The sequence below is a fragment of the Artemia franciscana genome, chromosome 4 (genome assembly GCF_032884065.1).
Source record: "Artemia franciscana chromosome 4, ASM3288406v1, whole genome shotgun sequence".
NCBI lineage: Eukaryota > Metazoa > Arthropoda > Branchiopoda > Anostraca > Artemiidae > Artemia > Artemia franciscana.
Window position 1 is genome coordinate 4,137,487 of NC_088866.1, and position 15,033 is coordinate 4,152,519.

The 15,033-nt window shown below is 33.3% G+C and overlaps 1 protein-coding gene across 1 annotated transcript in view; it reads right to left on the minus strand.

The window, feature by feature from the left end:
- Positions 1 to 5,029, minus strand: part of LOC136025876 (uncharacterized) — a 60,494-nt gene extending 55,465 nt beyond the window's left edge. The window contains exon 1 of the mRNA XM_065701914.1: positions 4,953 to 5,029. Within this exon, the coding sequence (XP_065557986.1) occupies positions 4,953 to 4,966 (14 nt within the window). The 5' untranslated portion in view covers positions 4,967 to 5,029. The remainder of the gene's footprint in view (positions 1 to 4,952) is intronic.
- Between the last annotated feature and the right edge of the window lie 10,004 nt (positions 5,030 to 15,033).

Consider the following 15,033-nt stretch of genomic DNA (forward strand, 5'->3'; position numbering starts at 1 on the left):
CACAACGGGGCTGAAAAGCAAAACATTTATTTATTTTTATGGTCAAAAATTTGTTTTCAAGTCTTGCTATGGCAATGAGACGAGGACATTGATATCATTGCTTTTTTTGGCTGTCTATATTGGTTTTTTGGTTGTTTTTTTTTCTGCGAAGCGGGATGGTTTTTACAAGCATTGTTGTTTTTTAGGGGATTTGTATAATAGAAAGTAAATATATGAGAAGTGTAAAATTTATTAATTTAAGTTTTGGATTTTGGTGAGCAAATGGTGGCTACTTTACTAACTATTTTCATGTAATTAAAGCTCTGTATTATATGATATATCATCTCCTCCGTTCATCCTAAAACATTAAAATAAAGGCCAAACTCTTTAGAACTTTAATAAAGGTTCGCATAAGTATATACTTAAAACTAAGTATATGAGTCGAAATACTCCTCCAAAGGTCGGAGTAATCATTTAAGAAGAATGTGTCTTCGAAAAATTGTTTATAAAAGAAGGCAACTATTATTTTTTTTATCTAGCTGGTATAGATGGATCTCTGAATCTTCAATTTCAGTCAGTAGAATGGCATTGATTTTTTTTTTTTTTTTTTTTTTTTTAACGTTTGTTAATAAAATGTCGTTAAAAAGTGGAAATTCACACAATTTGAGTTAAGCACAGAAACGAAATGCCACTACAATATTACTTCAGAATTTCTCACCTTCTCAATACCAACCAGTCACAAAATATAGTTATGTTTAGGAGTTGTACATATTTTTGGTATAAAATCGCTGAGGGTTTTTATACTCATTTTGATACAAGCCATCCAATCATATTTCCACGATTAGTTGATCATAAATCAAAATTTGTGCAGGACAATTCTCTTACTTAATACTAAATCTGAGTCAAATTTCAAATTTTTATTTGTGTGCTCGACAGATATATCGAGATTTAAACTTTGAATTGAATATCTGAATATCCCAAGATGAAAAAACAAAATAATTAGAAATCTACCACAGCTTGAAACCTGAGAATTTTAAATCACCAATTTATACCTATCAAATACAAAAATGACAAACACATAATTATTTGTTTTTTGTGGAGTATTTCGACTCATATACTTAGTTTGAAGCACATACCTACATCCATCTTTATTAGAGCTCATATTTTTCTGACGATATTTGTCTTTATTCGAACATTTTAGGATAAATAGAAGGGGAAATACTAACGAAGAGCTCTAAACTGACAGGAATCTAGGCTGACAGGATTACCCATTATAATGTTCACCAAAATCTTGAGGAAGACCAAGACCATGCAATTAATAGATATGGTGGTTGTGGAAATGCAGAAAAAGACTTTTTCTTATAAAACTTTGAGTTCTGTAATTTAAGTGAAATATATTGAACTTTAAAAAGTGGAAAGATACGCTACATTGTTATGAAAGTTTTAATGTTGCTCCTTACTTTCATTTAAAATAAACTTGTTTTTTTTTTATTTAATTTATGGACGTTTTTGAATTAATGCATGTTTCGATCTTGGCTCTCCGCACATAAATAATTAAAACGAAATTTGTGCATTAATTAATTGCAATTAATCGGAAGATTTTGAGAAAAAAGGAGCGAGGGAGGAGGCCTAGTTGTCCTCCAATTTTTTGATTACATAAAAAAAACAACTAGAACTTAATTTTTTACAAACGTTTTCATTGGTAAAAAATATACGCAACTTACGAATTAACTTACGTAGCGAACTTCTATATTCGTATGTTTTTATTGCGTAGATGAGGGGGTTCAACCCTCGTCGATACCTCACTCTTTACACTAAGGCTAAAATTTTGTCCCAATTCCTTAAGAATGACCTCTGAATCACAACGCCCGTAGAATAAATAGTTGAAATTACTAAAAATACTTTAGCGTAAAGAGTGAGATATAACGAGGAAGTAAACCCCTCATATACATAATATTTTTTGTTCGTTTTAAGTTTTAATGCTGCTCCTTACTTTCAGTAGAAAAACTTTTCATATTTATTTTTTCATTGTTTTTTTTTCAAATAATACTAGAAAATCCTGCGCGTCCTTCATTGAAATCCTCTTCCCCCATGAGATGTTTCTCCATGGACATACTCTCCCACGTAACTCCCCCCTCAACTCTCCCCCCTAAACCAAAAAATCCCCCTGAAAACGTCTGTACACTTCCCAGTAACCATTACTATATGTAAACACAGGTCAAAGTTTGTAACTTGCAGCTCCTCCCACGGGGACTGCAGGGGAGTAAATCGTCCCTAAAGACATAGTTATTAGGTTTTTCGACTATGGTGAATAAAATGGCTATCTCAGAATTTTGATCCGGTGACTTTTGGAAAAAAGGAGCGTGGGAGGGGGCCTTGGTGCCCTCCGATTTTTTTGGTCACTTAAAAAGGGCACTAGAACTTTTAATTTCCGTTAGAATGAGCCCTCTCTCGACATTCTAGAACCACTCAGTCGATACGATCACCCCTGGGGAAAACACAAAAAAAATCAAATAAACACGCATCCGTGATCTATCTTCTGGCAAAAAATACGAAATTCCACATTTTTATAGATAGGAAACTTCTACAATAAGGTTCTCTGATACGCTGAATCTGATGGTGTGATTTTCGTTAAGTTTGAATGACTTTTAGGGAGTGTTTTCCCCTATTTTCTAAAATGAGGTAAATTTTCTCAGGCTCGTAACTTTTGATGGGTATAACTGATCTTAATGAAAATCCAAACCATTATGTTCTATTTGACGAAACTAAATTCTAATTAGCAATGACCTAGGAATCAAACAAACTGTCCGTGAGGCAATCGAAATCAAACGAAACTTAAAAATAATACATCCCTAAATAGAGACTTGGGTGAATACACACTCAACCCTATTTACACAAAATTAATTATAGAAAATAATATAATTCAAAATAAAACAAAAATGGGAACGAATAAAAACAAGCCCAATCCCAAAAGAACTACAAGATTAGCTGCAGAGAAGGCATATATCGCAATAAGAAATTATTCCAATTTTTAATAAATACAGTTAGTTCAATGAATGAACCTTTTTACCTTGTAAAATGTTAGCTTTTATCACACAGTCTTGGCTGAACTTTTTGTTAAGAAGTAATGGTGCCAAGGCTATTTAAAAAAAAATTGGATTTTTAGCCGAGAGCTTTTATTGTAAGTGCTTTATTGTTTATTATTTTCTTTGCTGAAAACGGCCCTTAGGTGTAGGGCCGAAATTTTCAAATAGGTTTTGTTGGTTCACTGTCTTGGGAAAGAAGTCCTAATTATTCTCTCTTCTGTGGTTGTATCATGGAAAGGCAGTGTGGTCTTCGTCATTATTTGGTATCATAGTTACTAAAAGATGCCACAGAGTTAGGCGACATGCTAAATGGTTTGACCTACACATATTGCCACAAAGAGTGCGTGACCTCAAAAGATGTTTCAAGGCCAATTTTTTTTATTATTATATATTTTTTTTAATAAAAAGCTTAACTCACTGGTGCTATAGCGGTCGGTAGTGCAAAGGCAAAAAATTATGCAGAAAATATTATATTTCATATTTTTTATAGATGGTGAACAGCTTTTTATTTTATTTATGGGGGGTAGTTTTTAGAACTTACTATTTTTGTATAAATATTTTTGTACCATTTTAATTTCAGCAGATATATTAGAACTTTAACCCTCGCCAGATTTTAGATTGAATTTACGAGCATTTCCGCTACCTACCTACGACACATAATTGTCGAGGTCTCCTTTAAATTGCGGCTATTTCTTTGTTTGTAAATTTATCCTAACACCCTATTATGTCCCCCCCTAAAGAAAGTCCTGGATCCGCCCATGCAACAACACTTTCAAAGGGAAGCTTCACCCCTTAAGCTTACTTGGTGCCATATGTCATTTTCTTTTTTTTCTTTTTTGTACCCGCAAATATGCAAAACTGCATATTAAGGCCTTTTCAATGGAAATCGAATTCCTAGTTTTTCTAAATTTTTTTGTTATATGGTTGATATATTTATATATAGTATTATTCACATATATCATTATATATAGAATATTTAATTTTATACTGAACAAATTCAAACATGCAGATTTCGTTTTCTCTTTGAAGTTAGGTATTTTGAATCTTTCTAACGTCAGTTAGTAAGTTATTATTCAAGTTTCGTCTTTATGTAACATATTTAGTTTTTTGACCAATTTCAAACTATGGCTTAGCATTTGCGGTGAAGATTTACTATGTGTTCACCAATTTAAATTCCATAACTGTGTATTAATAAGTAATTAATAGTGGGAATTTTTTTTTCTTTTCTAAGCTTAAAATTCCTTTTGATCATATTTTAATTAAGCAAAAATTATAATCAGAGGAAATCTAATCCATGCGCGTTTCCTTCCTCCTTTACTTCTTTAGAAAACATCGCTTTCTTGACGATCCAAGGCTCCTGGTGAATTAGCTGTATATCAAACAATAATCTATAAGCAATTTTTGTTTGATCCTACTGTCTAGGGCTATCATAAAAAAAAAATTATGGTGGCTAGGTGACGTTTTACAGATGATCAAGTTCTGCAATCATTATAGATTAACGAACATCCTTCGTGAAAAAAAAAATATTGAGCAATATCGCTTTTTATTTTGGCGGCACTATTACGCTACACATGAATGATGATAATTTAGTAATAGGTGTTTTGTACTTTTGTTTATATTCCATATATAAATATTTTATTTTTATAAATTCGAATGAATATTTAAATACTTTTCAAAATCATTTAAATATGAAAAAAAATAAAGTAAAAATATTTAAACTTATTAACATATTTCAACATTTTATAATGTTTTTAATGTATTTTATTTTAGATATAATTATTTTTAATTTTTTTTTCTCGTTGCTAACAAATATTTTGTATTTTTATAGTGGTAGGTCCCTTTCCGCTAAGGTATAAATAAAAAGCATTAAAAAAAAAAAAATATCACCTTGTGACTGACATGCTTCCTGTGCAACGGTAAGATTTTATCTGAATAAAGAAAAAAAAACAGTAAAATTTGAATAGTTTTTCCATACCTATATACTTAGAATATCTTTGCGGCTTTCAATTGTGCAACTACTGTGGTTAGATATCAACTGTATATGGAAAGTCAGAGATATAGACCTATCTGCGGTAGAAAACAAAGTTGTTTTTTTCTATAAAAAAAAAACTCTTGAAATGAACTGCACCACTAAAAACAGCTGAGGGGCGAAGCCTCTTCTTTTACCAACAAGACAAACAAATGCATTAAGATCTACCTGTCTACCTCCCAAAGTAAAAACCAGTGATTCACTTAACCCCTCCCTCCAACATTGTCTAAAAGTTTCATCTTGGTCCTTTAAGCCATTCCAGAGACATTGCGAATAATTTGAATATTCAGTCGTACATAGTGTCTTTTGATTTACTCAGGTAGATTTGTTGTTTCAAAATACTTTTGTTATCCTCTGGGAAACTAGGCCTACCTAATCCAAGAGCTTCCTAACTGAAATTTATTTGTGACCAAACACTAACTTACATGATTAAAGGCATTGCCCCTGCAGCTCTAGGGTTATATTGGCCCCAGAGGTATATATATTAGATGACTCAACGGTTTCGAACCTAATTACTGTCTAAAAGCTTGGATCCAATTCCTTCAGACCCCCAGGGGAGGGGAAGCAAAAACGCATGAGAGGAAATTTAATTGCTCTGAAATCACTGCTGGTCAAACGCACTAGTAACCAGAATTCTAAGAAACAGAGTCTTGACAACAATATATACACCAAAAGAATCAAATTTTGATGATTATTCAAAATATGAAAACTTCATCAAATTTAATGGTTACCATCAAAAGTTACGAGCATGATAAAATTTGCCTGATTTTGGAAAAAGGGAGGAAACACCCCTAAAATATCAAGTGATCTTAAATAAAATTACTCCATCAGATTCAGCACACCAAAGAACCCCAGTGTAGAGATTCCTAGCTCCCATGTACAAAAATGCAGAAATTTGCAGTTTTTGCTGGAAGAAAGATCATGGATTTGTATTTATTTGTTTTTTTTTTGCTTTTTTTGGATTTCCCAGCATTATTCAAAAAACAATCTGGGATTAAATAAAAATAATATTTTTTTTCAACTGAAAGTAAGAAGCAACATTAAAACTTAAGACCAACATAATTTAATATGCATATGAGGGGATTGCCCCCTCGTCGACACTTCCCTCTTTACGCTAATTTTTAGTACTTTTAAAAGAGCTATTTATTCTAGCTAAACGGCCTTTGTAATTCAGGAGTCATTCTTTGTGATTGGGGCTCAATACCAACTTTGGCGAAGAGTGAGGTATTGACAAGAAGGCGATCCCCCTCATATACGTAATAATTTCTCTTCGTTTGAAGTTTTTATGATGCTCCATACTTTCAGTTGAAAAAAGCTGTTTTTTATTCAATCCTGAAAAACATATTGCATCATTTAGTTTTCAATCAGGTTAGTCCCCCCCCATAATGTCTATGGCCATCCTTTCATGAGAGGCGGCTAAAAGAAAATGACTTTTGGCCATTTTTTTTTTGTTGGAGGGGAAAAAAGTTTTACAAAATTGTGTAAAACTAGCGCTTTACTGGAAACACAGAACAGAAGCCGCAAAACAGGATTAGGAGCAGAAAAGTTCGCAGTAGGCCTGGAGATCTAAAAAGTAAGCTCAGTTTTCAATAAAGTGCTAGTTTTAGCGAATTTTAAAAAAATTTAGGGAAACATCCCGAGTCAGTTTATTTGAAACACTTTGATATTGTATAAATGCAAAACAATAACTTTTGTTCGTTTTAACATTCAACTTCGCTCTTTACTGCCATCAAAAACTTTGTTTTGTTTCAAGATTAATATTTTTTTTTTTTAAATTTTACTAATATACATAATGAATCTTACAAAAAGATTTCAACATGGGTTTTTGTTGAAATAGGACAAAAATATATATACACATATATATATATATATATATATATATATATATATATATATATATATATATATATATATATATATAGATATATATGTATGTATATATATATATATATATTACTTCTCAGCGCTCTTAAATTTTCCTTTAAAATAAATCAGCAATTTTGCTCCAAAGGATAAACTATCCTCAGTATTTGAGGAGTTGGAGGAAAAATTTACTATTTATGAAATACAGTCTTTCGTCAAATATTAGCAAAACTAGAAACTGAATATCGATCTAAAAAAACTGAAAGACATTAAAAGAATTTTACCTGTGAGTAGTGACGCCGTTGGCACGTTGACAACACCCATAACCACTGCTTCTTATTTCCTTTAATGATATCAAATGAACGGCGATTCCCTCAAGACGCAGGTGCTATTAATCTTCTACGAAAGGGAGGTGTCTGTTACACCATAGGGAATTTTTTCTAAAGGAACGAAGTGTTGATTACGTAATGAGAGTTGAGAGTGACGTAATCTTGTGTGACTATGCTTCAGTATTGACAGAGAGTTCAATGTGTCAACATCAAGGATATTATTCCTCGGTAATGGATGCTTTTACTCTATTGGATATTGAAGGTGCTAACAATGGAGAAATTAATGCACATAAAAAGATTACAAAACGGATTAAATGCATTAGTGAAATATATTCAAGACAACAATCTAAGTTTAATCTATAAAAAAGGAGTAGTTTTGTTACTAACAAGATCTATTGTTAGTTTATAATTGATAATGAAAGTTTCAGGATCAAAAATAACTGACTTTGAGAAACAAGAAATCATATGGAATCTAGTGACTTTGGAAAAATGTTTAATTCCAGATGTGATAATGTCTGATCCTAGATTCTAGAAATGTTGACAGTTTTCTAGAGTTATTTTTCCAAAGGAAAATATTTTCTCAAAGAATGCTTAGCGGTATAATAAGGAATGACTCTCCATCCTTAGACTGTTGCATGAAACTTTTACGTTGCAGCCCGGATGCATTTACTCACTTTAGAGACATATTAATTGAAACAAAACAAAATGATATTGTGATTTTGCTTTTGAACATTATATAGAACGCCATTTTGCAAGGTCACAAGAACTAAGTCGAAAAAGTTTCGTAACGTCACTCACCCTCCTCCTAGCAGAAGTTCCTTTTTTCCGGTCAGTTTTCTTTTGGAAGTGAGATAGTCAATATTGAAAAATGTTTTACACATATCCATTATGTTTGTATACATTAAGCAGCTGGTCATCCTGTGGGAATTGTATAATTATTGATGACTATAATGAAAAATGTATATTATGACAATCCATGTAAATTGCATAGAAGATACACAATGCAAATTAAAGACTGTAAATCCTGTCTTGAAGAGATTTGTGTCTCACATACTAGAGGTATCCTATGCTCCAATTGTCACTATGTTTAATGTGATCAATTGAAAAATACTTACCCTGGTATGATTGCAACAAACCTTAAACGTGATTTCGATTTATTTTTAAGAGACTGGTATCGTTGTGGCTTTAAATGGCTTTGGGAAGAAAAGACTTGTCTACGCTTCAATTGCTGGAATACTAAGAGTTTGGTTTTACGACGTTGCTGTGAAGATACTGGCTACTATGATTATAAACCTACTGACTTTTATATGGCTGTTACAGAAAGTGGTTCTTAATACGAGAATTTTTGTGCGACATTGGTTCAAATAAGCAAATTAAAACACGTGAGTTTTATAATATGAATCAAAATAGTATTATTGACTTTACAGAGAGATATGATAAAAATGAAGTTACATTATAATGTAGAAAATGTGACTTTGACTTTGGATGCCAAGATGAATACAAATTAAATCCTGACGGGCTACCGCCACTTATCATTAACGATGATTACCTATATGTGGAAGAACAAATCTAAAGCACACATAGTTTTGTACATACAAGTTTTAATAATAAACAGATTCACATACATTTTAAAGCGTTTGACTCTTAGGGCACTAAAATTTATATTATACACACAGGAAAGAGTTTTTTTCGACTAAAAAGTCGTTCAATCGGGGATTGTCTCCATAATTGCTAAGAAGTTCACTGAAAATATATCCACAACATCGGAAAATAAAATATAATAGTGCTTGAAAACCACTGCTTTTGATTGATAAGACTTGTACTGGCTTCCGATTTTGAATTAAAGAATTTCCACTTTGCTCAAGAAAGCTTTTAATGTGAGGCACGTAGAACGGATATGGTATGCCAAGACGGTAAAAAAAATCAAAATTCTTCGCTGTTTGAAAGATGCATAGCCAATGCCCCGTATTCACAGCTGATGGGCTAATATTAACAATGATAAAGATAGAGTTAACGCTTTGAATATGATCGAGGAAATGTGAGGGTTCGCAATAGAATTAATATTTGGACATGTAGGAATCCAAATTGAAAAAATTGATTATTTGATTTTAGCTCTTTGTGCCAGGTCTAATAGAGCACTGCCATCAGTGGTAATTTCTGAATAGGTTTCAATTTTTTTAGTGAAATTAATGGTACACTCACCCCCAATGCTTCAGCAAAGCTACACTCTAAACGTACTGTACCTGCTCGGAGGTATTCCAAGGGTATGCAATAGGATTTGTATTTGGACATGTAGGAATCCAAATTGAAAACGTTCATTATTTGATTTTGTTCATGGTGCCAAGTCTAATAGAATACTGCCATCAGGGGTAATTTCCGAATAGGTTTCAATTTGTTTAGTGATATTAATGGTACACTCTCCTCCAATGCTTCGACAAAGCTACACTCTAAACATACTGTTTCTGTTCGGACAATAGTCACATCTTGAGTACCGGACATATCTAATACAATGATACCATGAGTTCTTGCAAACATTTCTTCGGTTATACCTTTTTCAAATAATTGTGAATCTAAATCAAGAAATCAAATAATCAAGAAATGTACATTTTCAGAAAGTGGTTGTTGTGGGTACAATTGTTCGTTATAACCACATTCCACACGCACATCAACATTTTCTGCATTGAAAAGGCTTGGAGATGAGTTGACTGAAGGGTGAGATTCTTTATGTGGTAGATATGCCATTTATAGGAAAAGAAATATTCTTTTTCGTTCTAGTAATTTTTATGTTTGGTTTCTTTTTCTTCTTTGACAAAAGCAATGTTTTAAGGTTCCAGTCTGAGTTGATACTGATAAGTGGTGCAATGTTTCTCGCCCTTTTTGAACCCTTTCCGCATTATTGCGATTTCAATCGCTAGCCGAGGGATCGCACGCTGGATCCGAGATTTTGTGAAACAATATCTTTAAAATCCTTCCCAGGGCCTCAATCATGTGTTATAGAGGACGCGAAATTCGTGGCAACCGGTGCAATATATTTCTTAGCCAGGGGTAATGCAGAGCGAAACAACTTAGCAAATCAATTTCCTAGACCATAACAGGACATTGAAGGACGACCCCTGTAATAGTCCAGTCCATGACCCAAATGTCATGGTCCAAGAGTAGCACATAGAAATCAATATTAGGAAAAACAGAAGTATTTTTTCTATGAGCCATCTCACTGAATGGTTTGAAAATGACATTTAGCCACAGCCAAACCTTTTTTTATTGCTAGAGGATCCTCACTTCTTAATGTTAACTGAAAGATCTCCAAAAACGAAGTGTTGACTGAAATATATTGAAGATGCTTTATATTGTAGTGGTGAATGTGTTTTTGACTGGTTTTTCGTTCAAGAATACGTAGAAAGGAGACAAGGGTATTACCGATCCTTGATTTCTCGAAAAAGGATGCGTAAAGAAAAATATATTATTGTCTGATGAGAAGCTAGGTGCAAGGCCTGCATAGATAATATGGTCCTTGTCATTGAAATTTTGCTTTGATAATACTTCTACTACTACTACTATTAACAACTCACCGCAGCACCATACCACCTGAGGCAAATACAACTACGCACGCTCCTCTTCCATCCCAATCTCTTCAAATTCTCTCTTCTTAAACCCTCCCAGGAAGTTCCCATTTCCTTTAAATCTTTCTTTATTACATCCTCCCATCTCAGGTGACGATCTTTAAAACCGGATTGATAATGTAAACTCTCCTCTGTTCTGTTGAATAATTGAGTGTGAAGCCCCCGTTTTTTCAACTCTTAATTTTCTGCTGATAAATCGACACAGCTCATACATGTTGTTGTATGCTCATAGGGTATAGTAGCAAAGGATTACTCATCAGAGTCAAAGTTTGACATAAACCTTCGTCAGAGAATTCAAAGGGCCTAACTTTAATCTCATATATACGATCCTTTCTCAGTATATCATATATATTTTTGAAAATACAATAAACAAGAGTAACTTCATACTTTCCCTCGAATTTGATGGCAAGGGAGATTTTTGTCAAAAAATCACTTGTTTAATCAAATCGTTATAGAAGGGGTAAGAGGCATTGGAAGTGAATGTCACATAAAAAATCACTAGACATTGTGAATGTCTTCAGCGGCAATCTAAGAATCAAAATGAGAGTTATATCCTAGCCTACAAAAAAGCGACTGTCTCTTACCCTTGCTAGTTCGATTCTTTAATATCTTTTCAATCTGATACACTCCAGTGGAATTAACTTTTGTAATTAATAATCATAAAAACCACCAAGAATCTCATCATCTTTCATATTACGTAGACAATACGTTACAGGTTTAGTGTGTAAGACTTTTGATTCTTTAAAAAGTTCAATGGACCATAAGTAGTTACCCTTTTCAAAAATATTATTTTTCTGGTCGATTAATTCGAACTATTGCCAACATTAAATTTTGTCTTCACAACCTTTTCCTTGGAATATTGTTTAAGAAAAGTGTCATGTGTATTGCTATCTCCTCGATGAAATTAAAGAGGACTGAGATTGGACAGCGATCGATGAGGACGTTGATATAAATCATTATGAATCTTGAAAAAAAGCAGCAGTGTTTTTCAATTTACAATATCTTGAAAATGAAAGTCAAAAAGTTCTTACTAAACCTTTCAGCCAATGACACGTTTACTGGACCTTGACTATGATAGAGTATTAAATTATATTTCAATAAAACCTTCTTTAAATTTTGATTAACAAACTCACTTTTTGGAAAATGTGATGACTTTAAAAATTATTACAAATGACTATCAAATGATTTGTATCTTTTACGATTTGTAATTAAAACTGACATCAAGTCAATAAAATTGTAACTCTTGCCGTGGATTAAAACTTCATCCTTTTTCTCGACAATTTGTAAACGTTTATTTTCAGTGAGATAGATCAAGAGTTTATTTTTGCTCACGATTAGATTGAGGTCTACAACATTAAGTCTACAGCACTTAAGTAAACTTTAGATGAATCTTATCGTTCCTGTTTTGGCACAGTCGAAGTTTCAGAGCTTTCAGAAGCTGGAACTTGATCCAAGAAACTTACTTTGAGCGGTTTTTCACGGTACGGTTTATGCTTGTCGACGCGATCAAGGGTATTTTGAAGCAAAATCAGTTTTCCATCATCGGCAATTGTTTCATTGTTAATAAATTTATCGAAATTATCTTCAAAGTGCTTTTTTGGTGAAAAAGCACTTTGGCGGAAAAACCACATTTTTAAGGTTTTTTCATTTCCAGAGAATGGTATTCACAAGTTCCGCAGTTATCGGCAGTAACAACGAAAATAAACTACCATCCAATTGAACAAGCCGATTTCTGTTAAAATTGTTTCCTTTCTTTTTGCAAGCTAGGGTACGTACAAGTGAACGATGTAGCGTTGTCTATTGCCTTACACCTTCTGGCAGTTGAATATTTCCTTCAGTTAAATTTCAACAAAGCTCAGATAGGAGACTAATGAATTCATTTTCAATACCGTGGTTAAATATAGCTTTCGTAAGCCGTGGTTTTGAATTACATAGGACGGAAAATAAATTTCTATTTTAATATAGTTTCTTCAGTGTCATGATGACGACTAATTACCTTTCTTACTATTTACGGGTAGATATACGGTAATTTCATTATCAAAAATATCCAAGACCACACGTAACTCTTCAGGCTTGTTTTGATTGAGATCCAATAGAATGTATCCATAGGGCTTATTAGTAGCTTGATTATATGCAGAGAGTAAAAATTTTTGTTCATCGGGATATATTGTTTATTCAAAGCTATAAGAGAAATTGAATTGTGAACAACCCTATAGATGATATAGTAAGTAGAATTCAAAGCAAGCATTCTTACACATTTTCTCTGATGAAACAGATTATGGACAACAACAGTTACAGAAATTTTTTCACGATGAAAGAGACCGTGAATAATTGTTACATCTCTTGAGACTATTCTTCAATGGATTCAGCTAAATCGTCAATAATCAACCACCAGGTTGATTTAATACAAATGCCCTTTCTAATAGGTTTAAGTAGTATCCTATGCAATACCCCGACCGGGCAGCCACTTTCATATACGGAACAATTTCTGTTCTTTTTAAGTTTTAATGTCGCTTCCTAATTTCAGTTGAAAAAACTTGTTTTATTTATATAATTTCTGAACGTTTTAGAATTAATTTATGTTTTGATTTTGGCTCACCGCACATGAATAATTAAAACAAAATTTGCATATTAATTTATTTTTTGACCTAATGGCTTTCTCATAGTTTTGATCGGACGATTTTGATATAAAAGGGGCTGGGGAGGAGGCTTAGTTGCCCTCCAATTTTTGGTTACTGAAAATGCAACCAGAACTGTTTATTTTTTACGAGCATTTTTATTAGCAATAAATACACGTAACTTAAGAATTCACTTACGTAACGAACTTCTATGTTTGTATATTTTCATTATGTATATGAGGGTGTTCGTCCCCTCGTCAATACCTCGTTCTTTAAACTAAAGCTTAGATTTTGTCCCAACTCTTTAAGAATGACTCCTGAATCACAAAGGCCGTAGAATTAATAGTTGAAATTACTAAAAATACTTTAGCGTAAAGAGCGAAGTATTGAGGAGGAGACGAACGCCCTTATATACGTATTAATATCTGTTTGTTTTAATTTTAATGCTGCTCTTTGGAAATATTCTCCCATGTAACCCCTTCCCCTGAAATTATGATAGCACCATGTGATTATAAGGATGCGCTTGTACCAATTGAATGGTTTCAGCGAAAAAATATGCATATAATGTTCCCAGAATATGTTAAGGCTCTCATAAAAGTTTTTAGCTGGATACGAGGGACTAGAAACTACAATTGCACATTAGGACAAGGCTGTGTTGGGGCCAAAAGTTATGGAGGATTTTAAAAGAAAGTGCTGGTACCGGGGATCGACGGGAGATGCCGCGGTCGGAGTATTGCATAGGATACTGCAGTCGAAAGTGATTGGAGGGCAACTAATCCCCTTCCCACGCCCACCATTTTCCCAATCACATCCGATCAAAATTTCGAGTGCCCTTTGTAAGATTCAGTGACCGGACGTTGGGTACCCCCCCCCCACATTTCGTACTTTTCCCAAAATACATCTAATGGAAAGTTTGATACGACCATTTGTTGTCGCAGAAACTTCGAAATAATGCTTATTCATCTGGGAATATAAAGGACTAGTGCCCTTTTTATTAGTCAAAAGCAATAGGAGGGCAACCCCCCCTTCCACGCCCATCAATTCCCAAAACACGTCTAATCGAAGTTTTGAGAAAGTTATTTTTAGTTCAGCGTAGTTGAAACTTTTGGAAATTGTGTCTTTGACAACCTTCATACCTTGTTAAGACCAGAACATAATTTGCACTTTACCGAAAACAAAATACATTTAAAACGTTTCCACTTTGTTTTTACTTGTTTAGAATGCTATTACTAGACATATGAAGGGGCAAGTCCTCCCCAATGCACTCCAATTACAGCGCGAGTGTCTGGTGTCCGATTTAAGTGTAACAAGAGACTGGAGGGCAAGCACCCTTTCTCTCAAGCAAATTCATCTTCCAAATACATCCAGTCAAAACTTTGAGACAGCCATTTTGTTCAGCATAGTAGAACGGTCCAGCAACTATGTCTTTAGGGATATTCAGCATATCAACCCACCACAAGTATGCAATTGGCCCTTTATGCTTTAAAACTAAATGTTGCTTTAAAATAA